At 40.2% G+C, this 24,831-nt stretch overlaps 1 protein-coding gene across 5 annotated transcripts in view; it reads right to left on the reverse strand.

Annotated features, from left to right (window-relative positions):
* ATP9B (ATPase phospholipid transporting 9B (putative)) overlaps positions 1 to 24,831 on the reverse strand; it is a 318,545-nt gene that overhangs the window by 206,574 nt on the left and 87,140 nt on the right. For all 5 annotated transcript variants that reach the window (XM_050941785.1, XM_050941787.1, XM_050941784.1 and 2 more), the window contains one exon: positions 11,097 to 11,148. In XM_050941785.1, the coding sequence (XP_050797742.1) occupies positions 11,097 to 11,148 (52 nt within the window). The remainder of the gene's footprint in view (positions 1 to 11,096; positions 11,149 to 24,831) is intronic.

The following is a 24,831-nucleotide window of genomic DNA, read 5'->3' on the forward strand; positions in this document are numbered from 1 at the left end:
TTCCATTCTCTCTTGCTCTGTTTCTCATATTTTAGGCAGATTCAAATCACAAAACCTAGCTAGAAATTCCAGTCTTAGACACTCTTACCTTTGTTGGGGCTCTGAAAACTTATCAACAGCTGTTTGTTAACTCAACTTTTAGTGTAATCCAAATAGAATTTATTTCTACAGATATGCATAGCATGAGGCTTCAGATCCTGTAAAGTCCTCAGATTAGAGAAAAAGGCAGCAATACAAAAAGCTAATTAAAATGACATCCAAATTAACCTTAGGAATAAAAAGGGAATAAATAAAAAAACATTTCATAGGCAATTTTACATAAGGATACATTTTAGGATAAAGGATAACATAATTCAACAATCCTCCTAGCAGAGATAATGACAACTAAATAGACTGTTTTCCCCAAAAACAGGTGAAGGAAAGCTTACCCTGCTGTTTCAAATGACCATGTGTTGATGGGGTAGAACAAAACACTTATAAGGAAACAGACTTAGAAGCTTCATACTTAAGTTCCAGGGATCTAATCTACTTAGATGATACATACTCCTCCCCTGATGTATATAAAACGAGACACATGAACTCATAAAATCTTAATCTTCAGACTTCTCAAAACCTTCCCAAATGAGTTCTGGCACACCTCTACTCTGATATAACGTGACCCGATATAACATGAATTCGGATATAACGCGGTAAAGCAGAACTCCGGAGGTGGGTGGGTGGGAGGGGCTGCACACACCAGCGGATCAAAGCAAGTTCAATACAATGCGTTATATCGGCGTAGAGGTGTATCTAATTAAAGGAACTGCCATCTGCGGACAATCTCTTTTTGGAACTAAAACTTTACACTATTTCCAGCTCTTGGTGTAGGTTTCATTGTGATATCCTTTCTTCTCTGATAGACAATCCACCAGTCCACGGAAGAAACTTTCCTTTAGGAACTAGTGGCCTTCACTCCCAGAATGTGACACGGAGTCACTGCGTATGTGCAAATGGTCCTAAATGGAGAACAAATCATTGGCAGCCAATTCTGCCCACCACCTAGGCTTCAGAGACCCAAGAACCAAGGTCAATAGAGGCAGAAGATAGCCATCAAAAATATTTCCACTCTCTCCTGTCAAATTTCACAGATTATTCTGGATATCAGGAAGGGGTAGAACAATATAAACCAGCTCGCCTTCTCAATGAATCAGAAAAGCATCTATCTCTATGACTAATAGGTTGAACCTCTGGGAGAAAGACAGGAGGTGCTAGCCAAGATTAGCTCTTATTTTTTAATGTATTCCTTCCACAGAACCGCACTGTAGGGGTTATATGACGAATCATGAGGCCACAGAATTTTTCACAGCAGTTGGGGGGCATACGTAGTTCTCTTCAGCTCTATAGTCCATGGACCAATGGTATAGATACCATACACCACATCTAGCAATCTCTCAGTTCCTTTCCAACTCCAGAAGCTCTATTTAGAACAAATTAGATGGGAGAATCAGTGTGGCTCTGTGGATGCATTCAGAGAATGAGAATTACTATCCCCATTAGTAATCCTTTTTTCAACATTACATTCTTACAATGGAGTAGAGCAATGGGAAGGCAGACTCACTAGCAGCGACCTCCCTTAGGAGGTGGACCAAGTAGCCATGCTAGTTCAACAGTGACTAAAACAAGGAAAAGAAAACATTAAGGCAAAAGAATAATTTACAAACATAAGTGCAGAACTCAAAATAGAGCCTTGTAGATTTCAGATAAAAGTTCTCTGAGAATAAATGCTTCTGAAGCTACAATCTCTCCTGACAGAGTGAGCTTTAAGACTTTAAGGCACAGTATCATAATGTGACTAGCTATAGTCTTATCAACCTAGTTGAGAACATCTGATCCTTAGATTTTCCTCCAAAAGCAACAGTCTGTACAACTTTCTAAATAGCTTAGCCCGGTCTGAACAGTAGCTACCAGCTCTTTTGACATCCATATTGGGAAACTTTCCCAAAACTTGTAGAAATCCTGGGGTGGTTCAGTACCTGAGTGATTCTAGCTCCTTTTCAATTCCTAGGCTGATAGTTTTACCAGCACAAACATTACAGTGACAGTTATCAGTACCAAATCCTAAGATAGAAAAGCACCAGATTTTGTCACAGCACCAGGCCATCTCAGAATGCCTTTCTGTGTTGACAGTTTGAAAGAAGATCTAGCTACAGCTGTATAAGATCTGAGAATCAGAACCTGCAGTTATCTCAACAACAGTGACCCATTGCTTTACAATCTTCTTTACCATCCTCACTATCAGTAAAGTAGGAAGAAAGATAAAAGAGAGGCCTTAGAGCCACAGCTAATAAAGGGTGCAACAGCCCTCACTGTGGAATCTCTCCTAGCAAAGCATCTTTTAATTTTCTATTTGGACCTGGTTCAAAGCAGGTGCAAGCAATGGTCTCTACGCTTGATTTATAATGCTCCGAATAGATGACTGGTATAGACTCCATTCACTCAGGTCTATCTTTTCTTTGCCTTTAGCACGTAGAGGTGTGATCATGGTTACTTCCCTGAGCAGAGCCCAAGATCATGCCTTTCTGCACAACTACTTACAGCAAAGTATTTTTAATAAGAACCAGGAAATTGTTCTTAAGATTCATCTGCTGGGACTGAAAGCATCTACCCTGATGTTTGTAGCTTTAGCCTGCCTACAGTCTTCTGTCTCCAACTTGTGCCACACCCACTTGGTCTCAGTGGATACTTCATGCGCTCCCCACACATGTAGACTGATACCCATTGTGATGACCATCCTCTCTGGACATCGGATAGGAGCTGAAAAATCTTTGGTTCACTCACTCAGAAATGTTAGTACAGGCTCTGGGGCCAAGATCTTTATATGGTTCATTGCTATTGCAGATTGGAAGAGAAGCAGAAATTTTTGCAGGATCTTCATGCGAAAGTGAGCCCACTAAAGCGTATTTGCAGATGAGTCCTGTTTGCCCAATAGCTAACTCAACAATTTTAGCATAGAGAAGGGAAGTGTTGATACTTGACATTTCAGACACTTTTCTGCTATTTTTCAGAGATAAAGAGTTGTCCAGAACTCTCCATAGATGTTGGAGTCCTTGGTACAGGCTTCAGCTGGCTTTTCCCATTTTTCACTAGAAAGCCATGTAATGGTGGTTGGTAGGCCTGCACAGTTTTGACCTGTGTTGGAGACAAATTCATCAGGGCACTCCCTCCAAAGTTTCCTTGCTGGTCCCCAGAAGCTGTGGGAATGGAATTTCCATGCTTGAGAGAGGAAGGGCATTGAGAAACATCTTTTCCCAGTTCCAAACCATGAGTACCTGGCCTAGTCTCAGTTAGGGGAGCTCAGCACAGACCATGCCTACATGCTGACTGAAAACTGAACTTCTCATTAGACTATTCACCAGTCTTACACCCCAGCTGAGAGAGAAGCTTTGCCACAATCTTCTCAATCAGTTGGGACCTTGACTGCACACTTGCCTTCAGGAGATTGCTTGGTGAAGGGTCAAGATATGGGCACAGATCTTGCTCTCTTGCTTCTCTTGCTGTCCGCTTGCCATTTCTGAGATGGTTATGGGTAAGAATATGGTTTTGCCCTACAAAAACTTTCCTCAGAAACTCTAATGAAGATTCTTAACAAAGTTGAGGAATTTCAGTTAAAAAAAGCCATAAATATCCTGTGAAAGGATCTCCTACAAAGGGAGAACTGGAGCATATGATCTGTTCAGGTTTCAAGGCAAAAAGAATTGGCTGCTCTTCCTGTGGAGCAGTCCCAAGTCTAGAGTCAGAACCAAATATCTGGTCTGTCTCCAGCTACTACGGAGAAGAGAAACAACTTTAAAGTCTGTCAGAAAATAAGTGGACAGAGAAAACCATTCACTGGACTTACTTTCTCCATAATTTTTTTTTTTTTTGGCACATAGGTATCAGAAATCAGATGAATTGTTTTAGTTCTGACCCACAAAGAGTTATAGCTATGCATAAAAATCACCAAAGGATAGTTTATGTTGTTAAGCTCAATCACAACCATCTGTTAATTTGTTACACTTGAAATGCAACTTCTATTTTATACAACTCTTAAGAGAAGCTGGATTTCCTAGGATTTACTTGTACAAAGAGGATCAGGGGAGTGCACACTCCACTAGTACCCCTCTCTACAAGGTTACCACATAAATATGAAAAAATCAGAATAGCTTACGATTCTATTTTGTAAATTACGGTTATAATTCAAACTACTTTATTTATTATTATTTATTTCTTAAACATAAGGCATACTACAGTGTTTTCCTTCAAAAAATATAGTTAGGACAAATAGATAAAAGAAACACAAACATTTTAGCCCCAAAAAGAAGATTTTTGCGAAGATATAAAAGTCTACCAACTCTTTGCCTTAACTATGGTGTTCTAACTACTACAAAGCTACAAAAAGTAAACTGTTTTATAGTACATAAGATGAATTATATATAAAACATCAAAATACGTTAAAACTAAAATGTTTTAACAAAGTATTTAAAGTGCCAACAATAAATTAAACCATCAATCATTCAAAACACCAACATGCAGGAAAACCAATTATAGATTTATAAGTGTTTATTCCTTATTCAAAAAGCAATTACTGCCATATGTTTGAAGTTTAGAATTTTTTTTAAAAGTGTAACACCAATATAACTGGTTTATCTGTTGCATTTTTACACAAAAATCTATCTACAAATGACATTAACAATAACTTAATTTTCATTCTGTAATAGGAATTTTTTAAGTTTATTTTCCTCCAATAGAGAAATTCACTGGAATTTTTATTGAACTCACTTCTGCTTATACTATACTGAACATTTTTTAATTAGTAAACAACCTTATCGAAATTATCGCCAGCACCTGCTCATTCTTGACTAGAGAAGTTACATGTGAATTTACTGCTTTGTCATATTGCATTAAAAGAATTGTTTTGTCAAAATGGTATCGTCTGGGGGCTTATGAAGCTAAGGAATACTGATCAGCAGGGCCGGCTCTAGGCACCAGTGCTCCAAGCACGTGCTTGAGGCAGCACTTTCAAAGGGGCAGCACTTCGGCTCACTTTTTTTTTTTTTTTGAGCGCTTGGGGCGCAAAAAGCCAGGAGCCAGCCCTGAGCAGAGGTGAGCTGCAGCAGTGGGGGGTGTGGGGAGGGCTGCAGGAAGTAACCGGGGGGGGGGGGCAGAGGAACTGCCTCCCCCAGCTCACCTCTGCTCCACTACTGCCTGCTCCCCCAAGTGCGCCGCCACTCCGCTTCTCCTCCCTCCCTCCCAGGCTTGTTGCAAAACAGCTGATTCGTGTGGCAAGCCTGGGAGGGAGGGGGGAGAAGTGGAGTGGCGGCAGCATGCTCAGGGGAGCGAGCAGAGCGGAGGTGAGTTGCGGCAGTGGGGGGCGTAGGGAAGGCCGCAGGAAGTAACCCTGGGGGGGCAGAGGAACCACTCCCCCACACCAGTTCACCTCCGCCTCCTCCCCCGAGCGCGCTGCCGCTCTGCTTCTCCCTCCTCCCTCCCAGGCTTTGGGGAAGGGGTTGGAATGGGGCGGGGAAGGGACGGAGCTGGGGCAGGGACAGGGGGCATGGAAAAATTTTTTTGCTTGGGGAGGCAAAAAACTTAGAGCTGGCCCTGCCGATCAGTGACATGGATGTTAATTGTTTTCTTTCTTGACAAATGTTATCCACCAACATTTAGGAGAGGGGACAGTAGTCCAGTGACTGGAGCACAAGACAAGGAGAAAATGGTTATTTACTTTACAGTAACTGCGGTTCTTTGAGATGTGTTGTCCCTGCTTGTTCCACTGACTCTGCATATGCTCCCTGTGGAGTCAAGTTTGGATTCTTTTCTTCAGCAGTATCCATTGGCGGATTGGGGGTCACGTGCCCTGAAAATGTCCTCATGCCTCTGAGGTCATAAAAAGTAAGGGGACTACAACAGCTCCTCAGTTGCTTCACTGATACAGAATTCAGGTGTTTTTAAGACTAACAATGGGGATGATGGGTGTGTCATGGAATGTTTATGGACAACACATCTTGAACAAACAAAATTACTGTAAAGTAAATAACTATTTCTTCTCTGAGTCCTTGTCCATATAAATTCCACTGATGGTGACTCTCATGCTGTGATCTGGTCTTACGGAGCTGAGCGCACAGAGTCTAACTAAATACTGACTTTACTGTCAAAATGACCAACAGGCCATGATGCTTCTACAATGGAATAAAGCTTAATGATGTTATGTATTGAACTCCACAAAGCTGCCCTATGATGGGCACAAACCTCTGATATTCTATGATTCTATGATTCTAAGCTACCAAGGCGGCCTGAGCCCTCATGGAGCAGGCTGTGACTCTTTCTGGAGGGTCTAAGCTTGGCTAATTCTTAACACAGTCTGACACAGTTAGTAATCTATTTAAAAAGACTGTGTGGAAATGTGTTGATGCTTCATCTTTTCTCCATAAACTACAAATAATCTAGCGTATACTCTGAATGGTCCATTCCTGTCTAGATAGAATGATAGCAGCCTATGCATGTCTAAACCTTGTGGCTTAGCTTCCCCTTTATTACAGTGTGGCTGGAAAAGAAACAGAGAGGTGAATCACCTGATTAAGTTAGAAATCAGCAGCTATTCTGAGCAGGAACTTGGGATGAGTTCTCAATATTACCCTCTCTTTGTAGGATATACTATAAGATGGCCCTGCCACAAAGCTCTGAATTTCCCAGCCTTCTAGAAGATCTAATTGTAACAAAAACACTGTTTTAATGGACCAGTGAAAAAGAGGGCTACTGGCTCAAAGGGGATCCATCAATCCAATCAAAAAATGTTCAGATCCCAAGAAGGTGCACGTTGTCTGATGGGGGTGATATATCCTGATAAGCAATCCAGCTACTGGGGAATGAGAAAAAACAGAGACCCTGAATAGGAAAGAGGTAAGCTAAAATGGCTACTAAGTGGACTCGTGGCCATTCCAGATGATAATAGGCAAACCACAGCATCTCTGGGATCTGCAACTGAGATATAAATTAGCCCAGATTGTAACCTTTTTCCACTTGGTAGCACTGGTAGAGTCCTTTCTGATATTTATATGGATATTTTGGATGTATGATTACCAACTTCTCTGTAACAATAAAAACCATCCAGCATCTACGGTGTATGACACAGGAAAGTCGGATGTAGATAATTTTGCCTTTCTTCTGCAATATCTAGTCCAGCTCGAGAAGCAGCTGGACTATAGGTGAATTTAGAGGTTCTTCAGGTCCAAAAAAACAGAACTAACTTGGCCAGTCTAGACCCAGCATTATCATCTTTGCTGAAACCTGTCTGAACTTTCTGATTACTCTTGTGATTATAGGAATTGAAAGATAAGTGTACATGAGACCAGGTGACAAGGGGATCAGGAACACATCTTCTAGAGACCCTTGATTCTAACTCCCTCTGGAATCACAGACTCATAGGACTGGACGGGACCTCGAGAGGTCACGTAGTCCAGTACCCTGCACTCATGGAACAGAAGTTTAACCATTTCTTCTTTGACTTTCAAAGACATCTATCGACAGTTGTCCCCAACTGGTAAATATTTCTTCAATGACGGTATCCATCACCGATCGTTTGTGATTGCTTGCAAATTGTCTCCTGAGATGATCAGCCAAGACATGCTGTAGGTATTGTAACTGGATAGCAACTACATTTATGTTGTGACTGATACATCAGTTCCACAGCTACATAGTTTCCAGAGAAAGGGGAACAGATCTCACTCCTGCATATTGATGTAAAACAGGGCTATGGTATTGTCTGTCAAGATCTGAATTGATGATCTCCTGAGAACTGTTCTCAACTTGAGAATGTTTAAGTGTAATAGTTAGGCCTCTAGATGAAACCAGAGGCCTTGAGTCTATAAATGGTCCTCATGAGCTCCCTAACTCATACTGTTACGAGAGTCATGGATGGTAACAGCAGAGAAAGGCACTCCCGTGCAAACGTTTTCTAGAACCTTCCACCAATATAAAGCTGGACAGACTTCTAGGAGTACCTATACATTCTTCTCTAGATGGTGTCTGGTTTATTGATATACTTACTTCAACCACCAATGCACGCAATGAAGGCATGCATGGGAAGAAAAGCTAAAAGAAAAAGGAGTTCAGGAAATCTGGCAGTTTCTCAAAGAAACATGTTTAAGGTACAACAGCCATCTTTAATGAAATATAGAAAGAATATAATGGTAATATAGCTACACCAGGAGCAATTCAATTATCTGAAAATCAAAAGAGAATCCTACAAAAAGTGGAAATATGGAAAAATTGTAAGGAAGGAATAGAATAGCGCAAGCATGTAAGGACAACATTAGAAAGGCTAAGACAAACAAACAGTTACACCTACCCATGGACATAAAAGGCAATAAGAAGAGGTTCCATAAATACATTAGGAGCAAGAGAAAGACTAAAAGTGCAGATCCTCTATTTAGTGAGGAAGGAGAACTAATAATGGGCAACATCAAAAAGGCCAAGTGTTTACTACCTATTTTGCTGTAGTCTTCACTTATGGTTAATGATGACCAGACAATCAACACAATTCATAGTAACAATAAGCGCAAAGAATCATAAGTCTGAGCAGGGAAAGAACAAGTTAAAGAATATTTAAGTAAGTTTAATGTATTCAAGTGGGCAGGGCCTGATGAAATTCATCCCAAGATACTTAAGAAACTAGCTGATGCAATTTCAGAACCATAAGCAATTATCTTCAAGAACTCTGAGGATGGATGAGGTCCCAGCAGACAGCAGGGCAAACATAGTACCTATCTTGAAAAAGGGGAACAAAGGGAACCCAGGGAATGAAAGACCAGTAAGCAAACTGTGATAACTGGAAAGATTCTGGAACAAATTAACAAACAATTAATTTGTAAGGTTATAAGGAATAGCCAGCATGGATTTCTCAAAAACTAATCATGTCAAACCAACCTAATTTCCTTCTTTGACAGGATTACTGGCCTAGTTGGTAAGGAGAAACAGCAGACATAATACATCTTGATTTTAGTAAAGTTTTTGATAGTCCCCCCCAATGATATTTTCATAAACAAACCAGGGAACTGTCATTTAGGTGAAATTACTGTCAGGTAGATGCACAACTGGTTGAAAGGCCATACTTAGGATAGTAACCCATGGTTTGTGTCATACCAGGAGGGCTTATCTACTGGAGCTCCGCAGGGGTCAGTCCTGGGTCCAATAATATTCAATATTACCATTAATGACTAGGATAACAGAGCGGAGAGTATGCTTATAAAATTTGTAAATACCAAGCTGTGAGGGATTGGAAGCACTTTGCAGGACGAGTTTAGAATTCAAAATAACCTTGACAAATTGGAGAATTGGTCTGAAATCAACCGATAACATTCAATGAAGACAAGTGTAAAGTATTTCTCTTAGGAAGGAAAAATCAAATGTACAGCTATCAAATGGGGAATAACTGGTGAGGGATGAGTAGCACTGCTGTAAAGATTCTGGGGATTATAGAGGATCACAAATTGAATAGGGGTCAACAGTGTGATGCAATTGTAAAAAAGACTAATATCATTCTGGGAGTATTAACAGGAGTGTTGTATGTAAGACATAGGAACTAACTGTCCCAGTCTGGGTGAGGCCTCAGCTGGAGTACTGCATGCAATTCTGGGCACCATGCTTTAGGAAAGATGTGGACAAACTGGAAGAACCCAGAGGAGACCATCAAAAACGATAAAAGCATTAGAAAACCTGACCTATGAGGAAAGGTTTAAAAAACTGAGCATGTTTAGTCTTGAGAAAAGAAGACTGATGGGGGATCTGATACCCATCTTCAAATATATTAAGAGCTGCTATAAAGAGGACAGTGTTCAATTGTTCTCCATGTCCAATAAAGGTAAAACAAGAAATTACTGGTTCAATCTGAAGCAAGAGAGATTTAGGTTAGATAACAGGAAAATCTTTTAAACTATAAGGATAGTTAAGCTCTGAAATAGACTTCCTTCTTAAAATGGGGATAAATACTACTTATTTCTTTCACAGGTATGTTGTCAGAACTACAGCTGGCAAATTTTAAATTTTTCTACTGGAAATTGCTATTTTGTCAAAACCAAAACTTTGTAGCAATGTGTGAATTAAAAAAAAAAATCATTCCAGAAAAAAAAAGTATTGAAAAGATTACAACATTCCACTTCAACATTTTTGAAATTAAACATTTTGATTTTCTTTCAAAATTTTGCATAATATAAGAATTTTAAATGTTGAAACAGAAACAAAACATTTTGATTCAGTGAAAACAATTTTTTTCCAGAAATCCATTTAGCAGGAAGTTTAAAAATTCTCTCTTTTCATTCTGATTTGGAACAAAACCAGTTTTGAAATCATGGAGTTGCCCACAAAGTAGAAAAGCCAGTTCCCGCACAGCTCTAATCACAGAAAATTAATGTTAGCACAGTATAAGACATTCTATATAGTAAGTGCTAAGCAGCAGTAACTGTTCTAAGTACGCTGTTCACAGCCTTCCTAAATCTTCATTTAGAAGTCAATTCTAAAAATTATATAAACCATTAGAATCACATATTACTGTTACATATTGAATAGAATGCAATTACATCAGTAAACTGGTAATGATTTAGTAAAAACATGCAACTGTACTTATTTCCATTTTACTTGCAATATATACAGATAAAAGATCATATAAAATATATACCTTATATATACGGTCATATTCTACTGAACAGTTATTCATATCTTTAATCCAAATACACAAAATAGCCTCAGTCTGCCTTTGCTTCAATACCTGGGTTAAGTATTGGAGTACTAGATAAAGAGATGTATGTATAATAAATCAACACATTCAGTCAAGGGAGCATATTTTAGAAGTGTCATGCACTGTAGTTTATAATATGGATTCCTGATCTGCTCAGATTTGTTATGGTCCATAAATGTCTCAGAGCTCACAAAAATAATGCTTATACACCGTATTATCAATGGTCCATCTGCTACCATAGACCTTTATAACCATTCTAAATCAAAACACCAAGCACATAAACAAAAAATTCCCTGTACCCACAAAGCTCCAATATAACCAATAAGATTAAAGTATCTAAACATACCAGTTTTCTCTGAAGTTCTGAGAAATACCATGTCAGATGGGATCCGTTGATTCTGGGGAAAAAGCATATTTATATTTGTAAGAAAAAAAATCATTCCAATCAAATGTCCAATAAGATCAGCAACTAAGGGTCACACTTGGATTGAAATGCAATTAAAATAGGATTTATCAAAGTACTTTAATTCAGTATTTGCAATTCAGAAATCAATATTTTAGAAAACTTATAGAATAAACAAACAGTTAAGCCTTTCAGATCCTCCCTATAAGAGGATCTCTTAAATGCCTGAAGAATTTTAATAAGGAGTATCTTCTTAACTGCTGTTTTCAGTCAAAAAAAATACAATTATGTAATGCTGAAGGACCAACTAAAATCTTCAAAAGAAAACAATTTTAGTGGGTCAAATCCTCACCCATTACTTGTTTTGTATGGGAAGAGGATAGTAGATCCCATGGTGCAAGCTGAAGTATCTGTCTTGGTACTTATATGGACCACATCACTAGAGTATGTCTCTTGACTATTTCTGGATTTGTTTTCACAACTTAGGGAGGCAGGGCAGGACTATTATCTCATTTTAGAGATGAGGGAACTTCTATCCCTGTCCCCAGCCCCCCCAATAAAAAGAAAAAAAAGAGAAAGAGAAAGAGGAGATGTATTTCCTCTTCAGTATGAAAAGCCACACCTATCTCCTGCATACAGAAAGGCTGTTCCGAACATTCGTGAGTTTCAAAAAAACAAACTGTCCTTTACTCAACTGTCAAAATCTCCCACTCCCACACCATTTAAAGAAAAAAATACACCACACATCTTCCACAATAGAGTTATGCAGTATGTCAGTACATAAATCTGCAGCACAGTGGCATTCGTTTGATCTCTTTCTCTCCAAATTCTCAAACAAATACCGTAAGGGATAGTGGACTGGACTACAAAAGAATGATGAGTTAAGGACTTCTGGGAGTAGCAGGAAGAGAGAAAGAACACAGTATTGCATAATTTGGAGTTCCCTACTGCATAATTTAGGTCTGAAGTGACAACATACATAGGCCTCAATCCTAAAGCAGCACAAAAAAAAAATATTTTCTTTCTGTTCACAGGCCACCTTTAGCTACCATGGGGATTTCTATGCCTCATAGGCTCATTGACTTTCAGGTCAGAAGGACTCCATCATGATCATCTAGTCTGAACTCCTACACATTGCAGGGCACAGAACCTCACCTACCCACTCCTGTAATACACTCCCAGCCTCTGGCTGAGTTGCTGAAGTCATCAAATCATAGTTTGAGGTTTAATCAAATGCTGATTATATATGTTTCAATTAATATGCCACTGGCAAACTACTCAGTACATTTTGTATATTTCCATACACTTCCTCTGGGGGGAAAAAAAAAACCACTCACACTCAGGGTAGGTCTACAGTACCTGCCAGATAGGCAGGCAGGGATCCATTTATCGCGTCTAGATAAATCAACCCTCAAGCGCTCTCCTGTTGACTCCTGTACTCCACTGCCAAAAGAGGCGCAGGCAGAGTTGACGGGGACCAGGCTGAGGGGCTGTTTCATTGCTATGTAGACTTCCAGGCTCAGGCTGGAGACTAAACTCTAGGACCCTCTACCCAAAAGAGAGCTAGAGCCTGGGCTTCGGCCCAAGCCCAGAAGCCTACACAGCAATGAAACAGCCCTACAGCCTGAGCCCCCTGAGCCGGCTGGCATGGGCCAGTGGCAGTTTATTCTTAGCTGTGTTGTGTCTGTTTACTGATGACTACCTCTAAATGCCTTTCACCAAGCCTTAAACAATAATCAAGAAAGATTACAAGTTTATTTTCATAGGCAAGACACAGACCCCCATCTCCATATTCAGGGATAAAACATTTATAACCCAAAAGACTTACCACTCATAATAGTTCCAAGTCAAATAGGATTATTTATGTATTTAAAAAATTCTCAGGCACCTATTCCCTTAGTCACTGTGCATCACACAAAACCTTAGAAGCAACCAAATTTAACAAAAATGGTCACACTCAACTACTCCTACTTGTCAGCAATAAAACAGATTAAGCCGTCCAACAGTCAGAAAGATAGTTAACTAAACAGCATCTGCAGGATCCTAGGTTTGTACTTTGAGCGCCAAGGACCCTCCTTTGATACTGTGTCACACTACCCAAAAATTCAATTCACGGAGCAAAAGAAACTACTTTTTCATCTCATTCTGCATTACAAGTGAGACATTAATTGTCATATCAAAAATGGGCAAATTTTGAACTTCTGAAATGGCCTCCCTGTAGCAGTATTCAATTACTCTTATTTGAAAAGCACAGTCAACATACATATGCAGGGCCGGCTCCAGGCACCAGCTTAGCAAGCAGGTACTTGGGGCGGCCACAACGGAGAGGGGCGGCACGTCCATTCGGCAGCAATTTAGCGGAGGGTCCCTCACTCCCAGTCGAAGCAAAGGACCTCCCGCTGAATTGCCGCAGATCGTGGCTTTTTTTGAGGGGGAGGCGGGAAGAGGAGGCTGCTTGGGGCGGCAAAATCCCTAGAGCTGGCCCTGTACATATGTCAACTGCCAGATTTTGTAGTATTATATGTGATTCTTTTTGGTTTGAGTTTTGAAAACTCACAAGAAGGGTTTTAAAATCTTCAAGAAACCTTTGGAAAAAACTTACAGCCTGTCTGCCCCTACATATTCACGAAAAAAAACTGGTAAGGGAGAAACGATTCTGCCTGAGGGGAAGTCCAATAGGTAAGGGAAGCTAGAGCCTGTTGGGGAAGGGTAGTCTATTGGAACAGCAGCAGTGATGTTTGCTACTATCTTGGGCACCCAAGGAAGTACAGTGAGAATAGTCTGAAAATTGCTTATGTTTGGAGACACTGATAATTGATATTCACGTGTTTTAGAAGTAACCTAAAATCCCAATCAATAGCAAAAACCTCCGATATATAAAACTCTTCATTTTCATGACTCAAAATACCACAAAGCTAGCAGTCCCCATACACTGTTTCCTGGGAAATTCATCAACTGAAAATGTTTTAATTTACTAGCCTACTTAAACAGCAGTAGTCTGGTTCTTTGGGAAGAGGCTACTCATCTGTCTTTACAACTGGTGGAAAAATTTTGCAATGGTGGCTATGTTCTAGAGAAGGAGAGGAATCTAAAGAAATACATTACAATAATGCAACAAATGATGGCATTTTTGACCTACTATTAATTTGCAAGAACTAGGACCAACTCAACTAGAAACAGCCTACGTTCAAACTGGAAAGACACTAGTAAAAATTAACTTTACTAATGTAATCTATACTAGTTGCACTCATAGCATGTGAAAAACGAAAATACATAAGACAACTCCAAAGTTAAATAAATCTTCTCAAATGACAACAACAATTAAATAGCTATCTTGTCTTCCTATTGATTAGCAATACATTTTTACAACTTTTCTGCCAACTCGGACATAAATCCAATGAAACACATCTCAGGTTACTGGCCTCATGCCTAAAAACTTCCAGTTTCTTGTTAAGAAGCTAAAAACTTAACAGACAATACCTTGGCAAAAAACAAACAAACAAACAAACAAAAAAACAAACCTGATCCATTATCTTTAGTACTAAACAGAAATCCCAAATATCACCATATGTTCAGCTATATCCTTCCTACAAATGGCTATCAGCTTTTATGAAGAAAGTCTCATTATAAAGCAAAACTATATTTATTATTAGTGCAAGAAAAGTCTGCCTGGTACCTGCTAGCCTGAGGATTAAGCCTACTAGCCCTGGTGAAGTATAAAACCAGTCATGCACTGTCTTTAACATTAATCAATGTCAACATCAAACTTCTCATTTTAACAAAACTTAATGCAAGTTAATACATATGTTCTTTCCCTTCCTGGTTTCACTAAACTTATTACCTTTTTATTACTATAATTAATCATGAATGTTCTTTTTTCTATATAACTGGAATAACATACTTGACAACAACATGTAGAAGATTTCCCAGGTGAATAGGCTAAATTGGGCTGGCCAGAGAGTCACTGACTTCCTTCTTTGCAGAAAAGGGAGGAATAGAGGAATAATTCAACAAAAGCACTGTTACTCCTTAACAGGAGGAAAGGGAAAGAGGAGGCAGAGACCAGAGTGACAGGGGTCATTGCTATTTAGCTGAAGGGAAGAGTGGCATAGGTACCAATTCTTCTTTAAGAGAAGAGGGATAAGGTTGTAGAAGAGAAGCTACAGAAATATTATGAAAAATGTTCTCCATTTCCCCCCACACACACCAAAATAAGTTATTTTTAGTGAACAATTCAAATTCTGAAGTTTTGAACAGCTTTAGCTTTATGGTATTCAAGACAGAGTTGAGGCTAATGGAAAGAAGATGCATCTCCTCCTTTTTTCCTGCTCTTATGGAGAAGTGAGGCAGTAAGATTTAAGGAGAAGACTTGAGCTCTTTGCTCTTCATCTCAGCAACCCAAAAGAAAGCAGCTGTTCCACTCCCCACCACTGATTTCAAAAACAATGGAAAGACACATTCACTGTTTCTGATAAGATGATCAATAATGAAATAGATATTGTTGCCATCATGATTGCTACTAGGCTTCAGAACTAACATTACATTGAGACAAACGTAGCAGTTTGCACCCCATCTACTTTTCCATAGGAATAGATCACCATAGCATCCAAATCACATCTGGAATGTTTTCTCCAAATCAAGATTAGAAACCTCATTTCTTTAAAAAAATCAAATTGGAACACAATTCTTTTGCAAATTTTTTGACAATTCCATTGCTACCGACTGTTGAACATACAGGGACCAATTAATAGCTAACAGAGATGTCAGAGGGTCATAGACTAGTTAAAGGGAGAGGTTAAAGAGAAGCAGACAAATTCCCTATACATAGTATACATCATTGTACAGTCCAAAAGTTTAAGAACAAATATTGGTGAAAAAAATCACTGATTACAAAAGAAATCTAACCACGTCATCACCAGTGCTGATACTGGATGGCACAGATACCCTTGAAAAGACCCTGCTAAGATTACTGTTATATGAAGCCTTAATACTTAGACAATGTTTTCACCCCTCATGGAATGCTAAACTATATTATACTGTTAAGCCACTAGGTTGTGCTGTTCATAACAGACCTTATTTTAAACTAGCCTCAGCCATATGTGCCAGTTCATTAAAGGATCTTTACAGAAGACATCTCTGGTGTTTCTCTCTGAGAAGGAAGCTCTATAGTAGTTTTTCTCAAACTGGGGTCGCCGCTTGTGTTGGGAAAGCCCCTGGTGGGCCGGGCCAGTTTGTTTACCTGACCTATCCACAGGTTCGGCCGATCGCGGCTCCCATTGGCCGTGGTTCACTGCTCCAGGCCAATGTGGGCTGCTGGAAGCAGCGCGGGCTGAGGGACTTACTGGCCACCAATTCCAGCAGTTCCCATTGGCCTGCAGCAGCAAACCACAGCCAGTGGGAGCCATGATCGGCTGGACCTGCGGACGGTGCAGGTAAACAAACCGGCCCCAGCCCACCAGGGGCTTTCCCTACACAAACAGCAACCCCAGTTTGAGAACACTGCTCAATAGTCAATCTATATCTGGTACAGAAGCCTGACTTGCTACTAGCTGCCCTGTGGCCTACCATGGACAAGTTGCACACGACATAGCGTCAGAAGTAAACTAATGCCAGAGGTGATATACTCTTCAATGCCCTAGAGAACTTCAGTTTTGACAAACCATCAGAATAGGCTGGAAGCATTAGTTAGAAATATTTTGCATCACAGTCAAACTCCACATGGAAACAGTGATACTTCAGGTATTCTCTTTAATTTTTGCTATGGGGAAGCAGGCAGAGCATCTCTTTAAACGTTTTACCTTTACTGAAGACAGTCATAATGATCACTGTGAAAGAGTTCTGGCTATGTTTGATGCACACTTTACACCTCAGAAAAATGGGGTTTACGTAAGAGCATGTTTTCACCAGAGAATTCAAGGACCAGAGGAAAATGTTGAATGTTTTATAAAAGCTCTGTATGCATTAACCAAAAACTATTTTGGGACTGCAAAACAGGAAAATATCAGAGACAGGCTGGTTCTTCAGTTAATAGATAAGTTATATTAGGGCCAGCTGGCCCAAGTACTGAAAGGACATTAAGGAAGCGACAAGAAACTACTTTGCAGCATGTGGACAATTAAGCGAGTCAAACAGACTCACGATTAAAGGCAACTGCATCATAATATCAAAGTGTGAGGACAAATGCTAAACCTCATCCATGAAGGACACCAAGGACTAACTAAATACTCTAAACAGTGCAACCAGCGAGTGTGGTAGCCAGGCATCAACAGGACAAAGAATAAAGTATCTGCAGGAGAACACTGCAGAACAAATAGAACACCACAAAACCAAAAACCTTAAAACACCACCTCTACCAGGCAGACCTTGGAAGAGACGAGATACAGATTGAGGCAAATTCAGAGGACATCATTACCTGGTCAGAGTGGACTACTTTTCCAGGTATATCGGAATAATATACTTGTAAGAGGTAACATGTGACAGTATTATTGAGAAACTTAAGTGCACTTTTGCTTATTTTGGTACTCCAGAACAAGTAGTAATGGACAATGGCCCACTTCAGCAGAATTTAAGTCATTCCAAACAAAATATGATTTTGATCATATAAACTAGCAACCCATGTTCCACAAGCAAATGAAGAGGCTAAAACAGCTGGATACGTAGTCAAGAAAATCCTACAGCAGGAAGATCTATTTCTGGCTCTCTCTAGTTACAAATCAGCACTGATAAAAACTACTAGATACAGTCCAGCACAACTCCTGATGGGAAAACAATTCAGATTCTGTTCCAAAGTCAGAAGTGTAATTCTATCTCCAAAATGGTCAGACATCAAGAGACTAGCCAAATCAGATAAAAAGGCAAAAAAGAGCTTACAGATACTTTTATAATAGACAGAGAACTGCTAGGTCTAGAACCTGTTGACCATGTTTTCATCAAACTGGATGGAGAAAAAGATGGACAACTCCAGCTGTTGTAAAGAAAAATAATTCAGATCATATGTGATCAAGGCTGACAGTGGAGAGTTCAACAGAAATCTTCAACATGTACAGTTTGTTCTTCAGAATATCAACAGTGCAAATTCTAAAGAGGGTGGATGCAAAACAAGATGATGGTGACTCATGGATTCCAAACTAACCACAGACAGTCACTGCAACTAATGGACAGCCAGATGACCAAGATGTTGCAAGTTCAGGTCATGTAATTAGAAAACAAGTATAATTCAGAGACACTTACCAGATTGATATGTACTGAACTTCAAAGATCACATGATAGCATACATTTTGTAAAAGATAGAAATATAGAACTAAAAGGAGTGGATGTAATGGAGTGCTAAATTTTATCATGTGGTTCAGCCATTAGCTGGTTCTCTCTGTAACGTTCCTCATTTAAGCTAACCACAGCCATACCTAGCAGCTCACTAAAGGATCTTATGGAAGACATCTCTGGTGTATTTCTTTGAGAAGGAAACTCTGCAAGCCACTCTATATCTGGTTCAGAAGCCTGACCTGCTAGAAGTAGCCCTGCAGACTACGATGTACAAGGCATACATGATAAACAGGAAAGAACAAGCAGCATATCCTGGTTAGGGTAGAATACTTTCATTTCTTTCAGAATAGTGTTTCCCAAGCTTTTAACAGCTGAGCTCTCACTTCAGGAAACTTAAATGAGTCACACTTTCTGAAATGTTGCCATGTGGTGTTATCTATCTACCCATCTTATTTTACAAATGATTCACACTCCAAGTTTTCTCCATAATCACAAAAGCATCAGATTTTGTTATTTAATTTTAGATGAGAACTAAAACTCACAAAAACCATCAACAAGTCTGTCTATGTCTCCTCCCACCCCTAACTTGGATGGGCACTACCCAACATTTTGAGAAATGATACTTTAAAGGATGGGACAGTGAAGTTAATCAAACTCAATTTATACCAAGACCCCTCATTCACATCCTTTAAAAGACCCTGAAAACTTGCCTACAATGACCAAACACCAGCCTCTGCTATATACACCTCTACTCGGATATAAGGCAGTCCTCGGGAGACAAAAAAAAATCTCACCATATTATAGATGAGACCAGGTTATATCAAACTTGCTTTCCCCCCATCCCGTTCCTTGTTCCCTGACTGCCCCCTCCAGAGTCCCCCATCCCTAATCACCCCCAGGACCCCATCCAACTCTGCTGTCCCAACTGCTCTGACCCCTATCCCCCCCCGACCCCCTCCGGCACTCACTGGCAGCAGCGGGAAGTGGAGCAGCCCGGCCCCAGCCAGCTCCACTCCACCACCTCCCAGCCAAGGGACTCCGCTTCCTGCCCCCAGTGAGTGCAGGGAGGTTGGGGAAAAGATGCCCCCCTCACACTCACCTGCAGCGGGAAATGGAGCGATGCGGCCCCAGCCTGCTCCGATTTCCTTGACCTGGCCCCAGCCATGTCGCTGGGGGGTGGCTGGGGAAACATCCTGCACTCACCAGTGGCGGGAAGTGGAGTGCCCCAGATGGGATCTGGCGGAGTGGAGCTGGCTGGGGCTGAGCTGCTCTGCTTCCCGCCAACGGTGAGTACGAGGAGGTTGGGGAAAGGAGGCCCCCCGTACTCATCTGCGGCAGGAAGCGGAGCGACGCAGCCCCAGCCTGCTCCACTCTGCCCCATCCCAGCTACGGCGCTCTGCTTCCTGCTGCAGGTGAGTATGGGGAGGTTGGGGAACGGACGGCCCTGTACTCACCTGCGGCGGGAAGCAGAACGCTGCGGCTGGTAGCTGGCAGGGTGGAGCAGGCTGGGGCCTGGCTGCTCTGCTTCTGCGGCTACCAGTGAGTGCGGGGGGTGGGATCTCTTCCCCTAAGCCCCCTCCCCCAAGCGACACAACTGGGGCCGGGGTGAGGGAAGCAGAGCAAGTTGCTCCTGGCCCCCCACTAACCCCTCGGGTCACTCTGGGACTGCGGGGCCCCCAAAAGTGCCCTCCCACAGCTCCTGCCCCCCAGACCTCAGGGGGGAGCCCCAACTGCCCCCGCGACCCTCTGTTCTTTATCGAACCCCTCAGCCCCAGCCTAGCCTGGCACCCTTAACATGCTGCCCAGAGCAGTGTGTCAGAGCTTTACCACCTTGTATGCGAACCCGCGCTATATCGGGGTAGCAGTGTACATACTACCTGCTCATTTTGAACTGTACTATCAGGCTGACAGACCCCTTGGGTTGTGGCTTCTGTTCAGTTTGATACATTCACTTTATTGTAAAGCATTATGCACACCTAAATGCATTATTAAGATTAAATAATACAGTATGTCTTGACATAAACAAATTAGTTAAGATTCTTCCACCACAGAGAGGAGAGCACATATCCTTAGAAAAAAATACTCTCAAATAGCCTTTTTCTTTTATAAACCAGTAGTATTTTCTCCTACTAAAAAGGTCATTTCCACACTCCTCAAGCCCCACCGCCTCCTGTTATAATATTAATTATATTAGCAACTTTTCAGTTAATGAAACATTAACAGAAATATTACTCAAGACCCGAACTGTTTCCACCATAAAGCAGTCAGTAGATTTGCTTTGAAATTAATCAGGCCTGTAAAACCAAAGGCTGTTTGAAGCTTAAATGTAGGAAAGTTTTTCACTTAAGTTGTTAGTGTTTGTGGTGCAGCCACTAGTTAACATATAGATCTTCCTCTCAAATGACTCATTAATTTCACTGCAGAAATGCTCTTGATGTGTCTCCCAGTCAAATATAACATTAACTTGTTTTTTTGCCATCAGAGGAAGCAATTGAACACTTCACTCCTGACTGGTTCTTTGGCTTAAGAGTTATACTTTGAAACTGAGAACTGCTTACTTCAACAAAATACAGGTAAAACATATAAATTTCAAGTAGTCTTATGGCCAATGTAAAAATAACCAGGATTTAGGTGTAATAAATAGAAACCCAGAGTGCATCAACTGGTATCATTTTTTATAGCTAATCTCTGAAATAAAATAAATTCAACAACCTTGTGCATTGCACAATAAGACAATCTGACTTCTAAGAATTCTTTTTTCAGTACTTGCATCCATGGTTAGGTCAAACAAAGAAAGAGAATTACAGTTGCAGCATAATTTGAAGTGATTACGCCACATGACTTATAAATGAGGTATTTTGGTTAAATCTTTATTCCACCACAATCAAAATCTACCCACCATTTTCCTAAATCACCAGAAATGGAAATACTGGCCTCCCAAATTAAAATCTGATGATATAAAGGTGCTGAGCTCCTCTAACGTAAAGTCAGTGGAAGATCAGGAAGCTCTGCATCTCATAGGATTGAGCCCTAAAGCAAGGAAATTAAATTAGTTCCAACCGTCCTGAGTTCTTAGAACATTATGATAGGACATAATCCATAGACTGAACTGGCCTGTTAGTAACGGAAGATTACTTACCTAGTAACTATGTCTTAGAACAGATTGTTGTTAGAGCCCCACTCCTGGAGCACATGTATGCTCTTAGGATGAAGGTGGAAACTGCTAAAAAGCAGCAGATATTAGAGCCTTGTGTATGCTTCCTTTCAGAAGCAAAAGTTCCAACCTGAGATGATATAAACAGCATAAATTCTAATACAATTTTATTTTTTCTCAGTTCAATTAAAAATGCATATAAAAGATTCTGAAGCAAGAAAGGAGGGTGAGGAATGTGAATTTAGTACAGTAGACCCTCAGAGTTACAAACACCAGAGTTAAAAAATGACCGGTCAACCACACACCTCATTTGGAACCAGAAATATGCAATCAGGCAGCAGCAGAATATAGTACAGTACCATGTTAAAGGTAAACTATTAAAAAGGAGAAAGTTTGGGGATTGTTGGTTTTGTTTTTTTTAATTTGACAAGGTAAGGAAACTTTCCGTGATTGTTTCATTTAAATTAAGATGGTTAAAAGCAGCATTTTCCTTCTGCATAGTAATGTTTCAAAGCTGTATTAAGTCAATATTCAGTTGCAAACTTTTGAAAGAACCACCACAAAATTTTGTTCAGAGTTACAAACATTTCAGAGTTATGAACAACCTCCATTCCCGAGGTGTTTGTAGCTCTTGGGTTCCACTGTAAGACATCTTGTGATATACTATTGGTAAGCTCCTTACACTTTCCTTGGAGTACTGCCAGTATAAATTTCCACACAAAACTGAGTTCAGTGACATACCATACTTCTAATACACAAAAAAGTCCTACAAAATGTAATAGGAATTTCAATCAATAGGGTTCTATACAAATCACCCTAAAAGCCTAAGTAGTTTAATAAGGAATTATATATTTTCCATAGGTTTTGTGACTGTCACAGAAGAGATTTAAATTTGCTATTAAATTCTATAGAACTTGATTATTATCCATGTCTAATCCTCTAAGTCATGAAGATAACCTTGAGAACAGAATTTAAATAGAAGCAGAACTGTCTCCCTTGTGCTGGCTTAAACACAAAACTTGCACCAATTGAATTAAAATGTATTACTTAAATCTAAGCAAAACCCTATGTTTACTACTGGCTTTCAGAGATTTAGAACAATCATTAGGAGCTACAGAAGTGTCTGAGTGCTGACCACTTTCAACAATCTGGCCACAGCGTTTAGATGTCTATATCTGTCTGACCTCTTCTTAAAATCTAGTGCCCCCGAGGCTACTTTATTAATTTAAACTTAATTTACTTTATGGTCATATTTAAATTAAAAACCTTAATTTTCAATGAAGCTGCCACAGACTTTTCTGTCTGCTGCACCAGAATGTTGAAGAATCCAGGAACCTTGCTGCAGAGTTTCAATCCAGTTTATTGTGAGGTGCACAGAACCTTGATCTGAATTTTCAGAAATTTGGCCTTTGGTATGTAGAATATGCAGTTACAGCCCGAGTTCAGGAAACACCATCTGAATTCATAACCTGAGTCAAAGCAAACATGGACTTCTTATGACTGATTTTTAGCTTCTTGGGCAGGGAGGAGGGGCGGAGAACGGGGACACTTGTTACACAACATCTGAAAGGCCGTCTAAATACTTCTGAAGAATGAGCTCTGAGAAAGCCATTTGTCCAGATAGAGGTATATGTGGCTGCCTTGACATTTTAAGTGTACTACTACCACTGCCAAAAATTTAGCTAATAGACTTGGATATGTTGAAAGACACAAAAAAGTACTTTGTATTGACAATGGTCATCATCTATACAGAACCTCATGTATTTTCAATTCCTATAGACTTGTCCAACAAAAATGTGCAAATAAGTACTTTTTAAACAGAGCTGAAACCTAATCTTGTAGACTTAGGGAAAGAATTATTTTTGTTTGGGCATGGGGAAGAAACAGGAAGGAAACTGAATCCCTTCTCTACCTATTAGTAAGAGGCTTCCTCTATACAGTTAGAGGAAGGAACTCACTTCCACCTTTAGCATGTTCTCACGAATGAGATCCTTAAAAAAAAGGGAGGGGGAAGGATGGAGCAGGTTGGAGTGAAACTGAATAGGGTATCCTTTCTGAAGGGCTTCTTGGACTCCTTTGTCAGAAATAATTCTAGTCCATGCATAAGAAAAGAGGAAGAATAATCCCCAAAAGGGAGTTTAGGAAAAATGTAGACATACATAAAGTTTAAGGGAGGGCGCTTTGTCAAACTGCCATTTGCCAGATGACATGTCAGATGAAGCAGCAACAAATGTGAGCTTTGACTTTTGATGCCTCCTTCTGTGCCTGGTAGAGAATGACCCTATGGTGCTGGGAGAAAACCAGCCTCTACTATCCGCAAAGTCAGATTTCCAACATGCGCTTGTCTGAGAAAGATCCAAGGCATAGAGATTCGTCTGACAGGAAAGCCTTGAGTTGATTTTCAAAGTCCCATCATCATCTTTGGGTAAAGCCTAGGTCAGTCACTCTCAACCTTTCTAGACTACTGTCCTCCTTTCAGGAGTCTGATTTGTCTTCCTTATCGCCATGTTTCACCTCACTTAAAAGCTACTTGCTTACAAACTCAGACATAACAATATAAAAGTGTCATAGCACAAAGCACACAGCACAAAGCCCTGAAAAATTGCTTACTTTCTCATTTTTACCATATAATTATAAAAAAATCAATTGGCATATAAATATTGTACTTACATTTCAGTGTATATAGAGCAGCATCAACAAGTCATCTGTATGAAATTTTAGTCTGTACTGACTTAACTAGTGCTTTTTATGTAGCCAGTTGCAAAACTAGGCAAATATCTAGATTAGTTGATGTACCCTCTGGAAGACCTCTGTGTACCCCTGGTTGAGAATCACTGATCTAGGGTGCATGGACCTTTCAGTCACCATATACAGTAACTCCTCACTTAATGCTGTAGTTCTGTTCCTGAAAAATGCGACTTTAAGAGAAACGATGTTAAGCGAATCCAATTTCCCCATAAGAATTAATGTAAATGGGGGGAGTTAGGTTCCAAGGAAGTTTTATTTTTATTTTTTTTTTTTGCCAGACAAAAGGCATTATATACATTTTAAACAATTTTAAACAAGCAATTTAACACTACACTTGGGGGGAGGAGTAGTGTGCATGTGCGGTGTGTTTACAAAATACTGTACATATAGTACAGTACTATAGTTGGGAGGTGCTCCTGCCTTACCTTACACAGGCACAGCCCACTGGCACTGGAGATGAGGCAGGCAAGGAGGCTGAAGGTGCTGTAGGCTAGGAGAAGAATGTTGCACAGC

Source organism: Gopherus flavomarginatus, chromosome 2 (assembly GCF_025201925.1).
Source record: "Gopherus flavomarginatus isolate rGopFla2 chromosome 2, rGopFla2.mat.asm, whole genome shotgun sequence".
Taxonomy (NCBI): domain Eukaryota; kingdom Metazoa; phylum Chordata; order Testudines; family Testudinidae; genus Gopherus; species Gopherus flavomarginatus.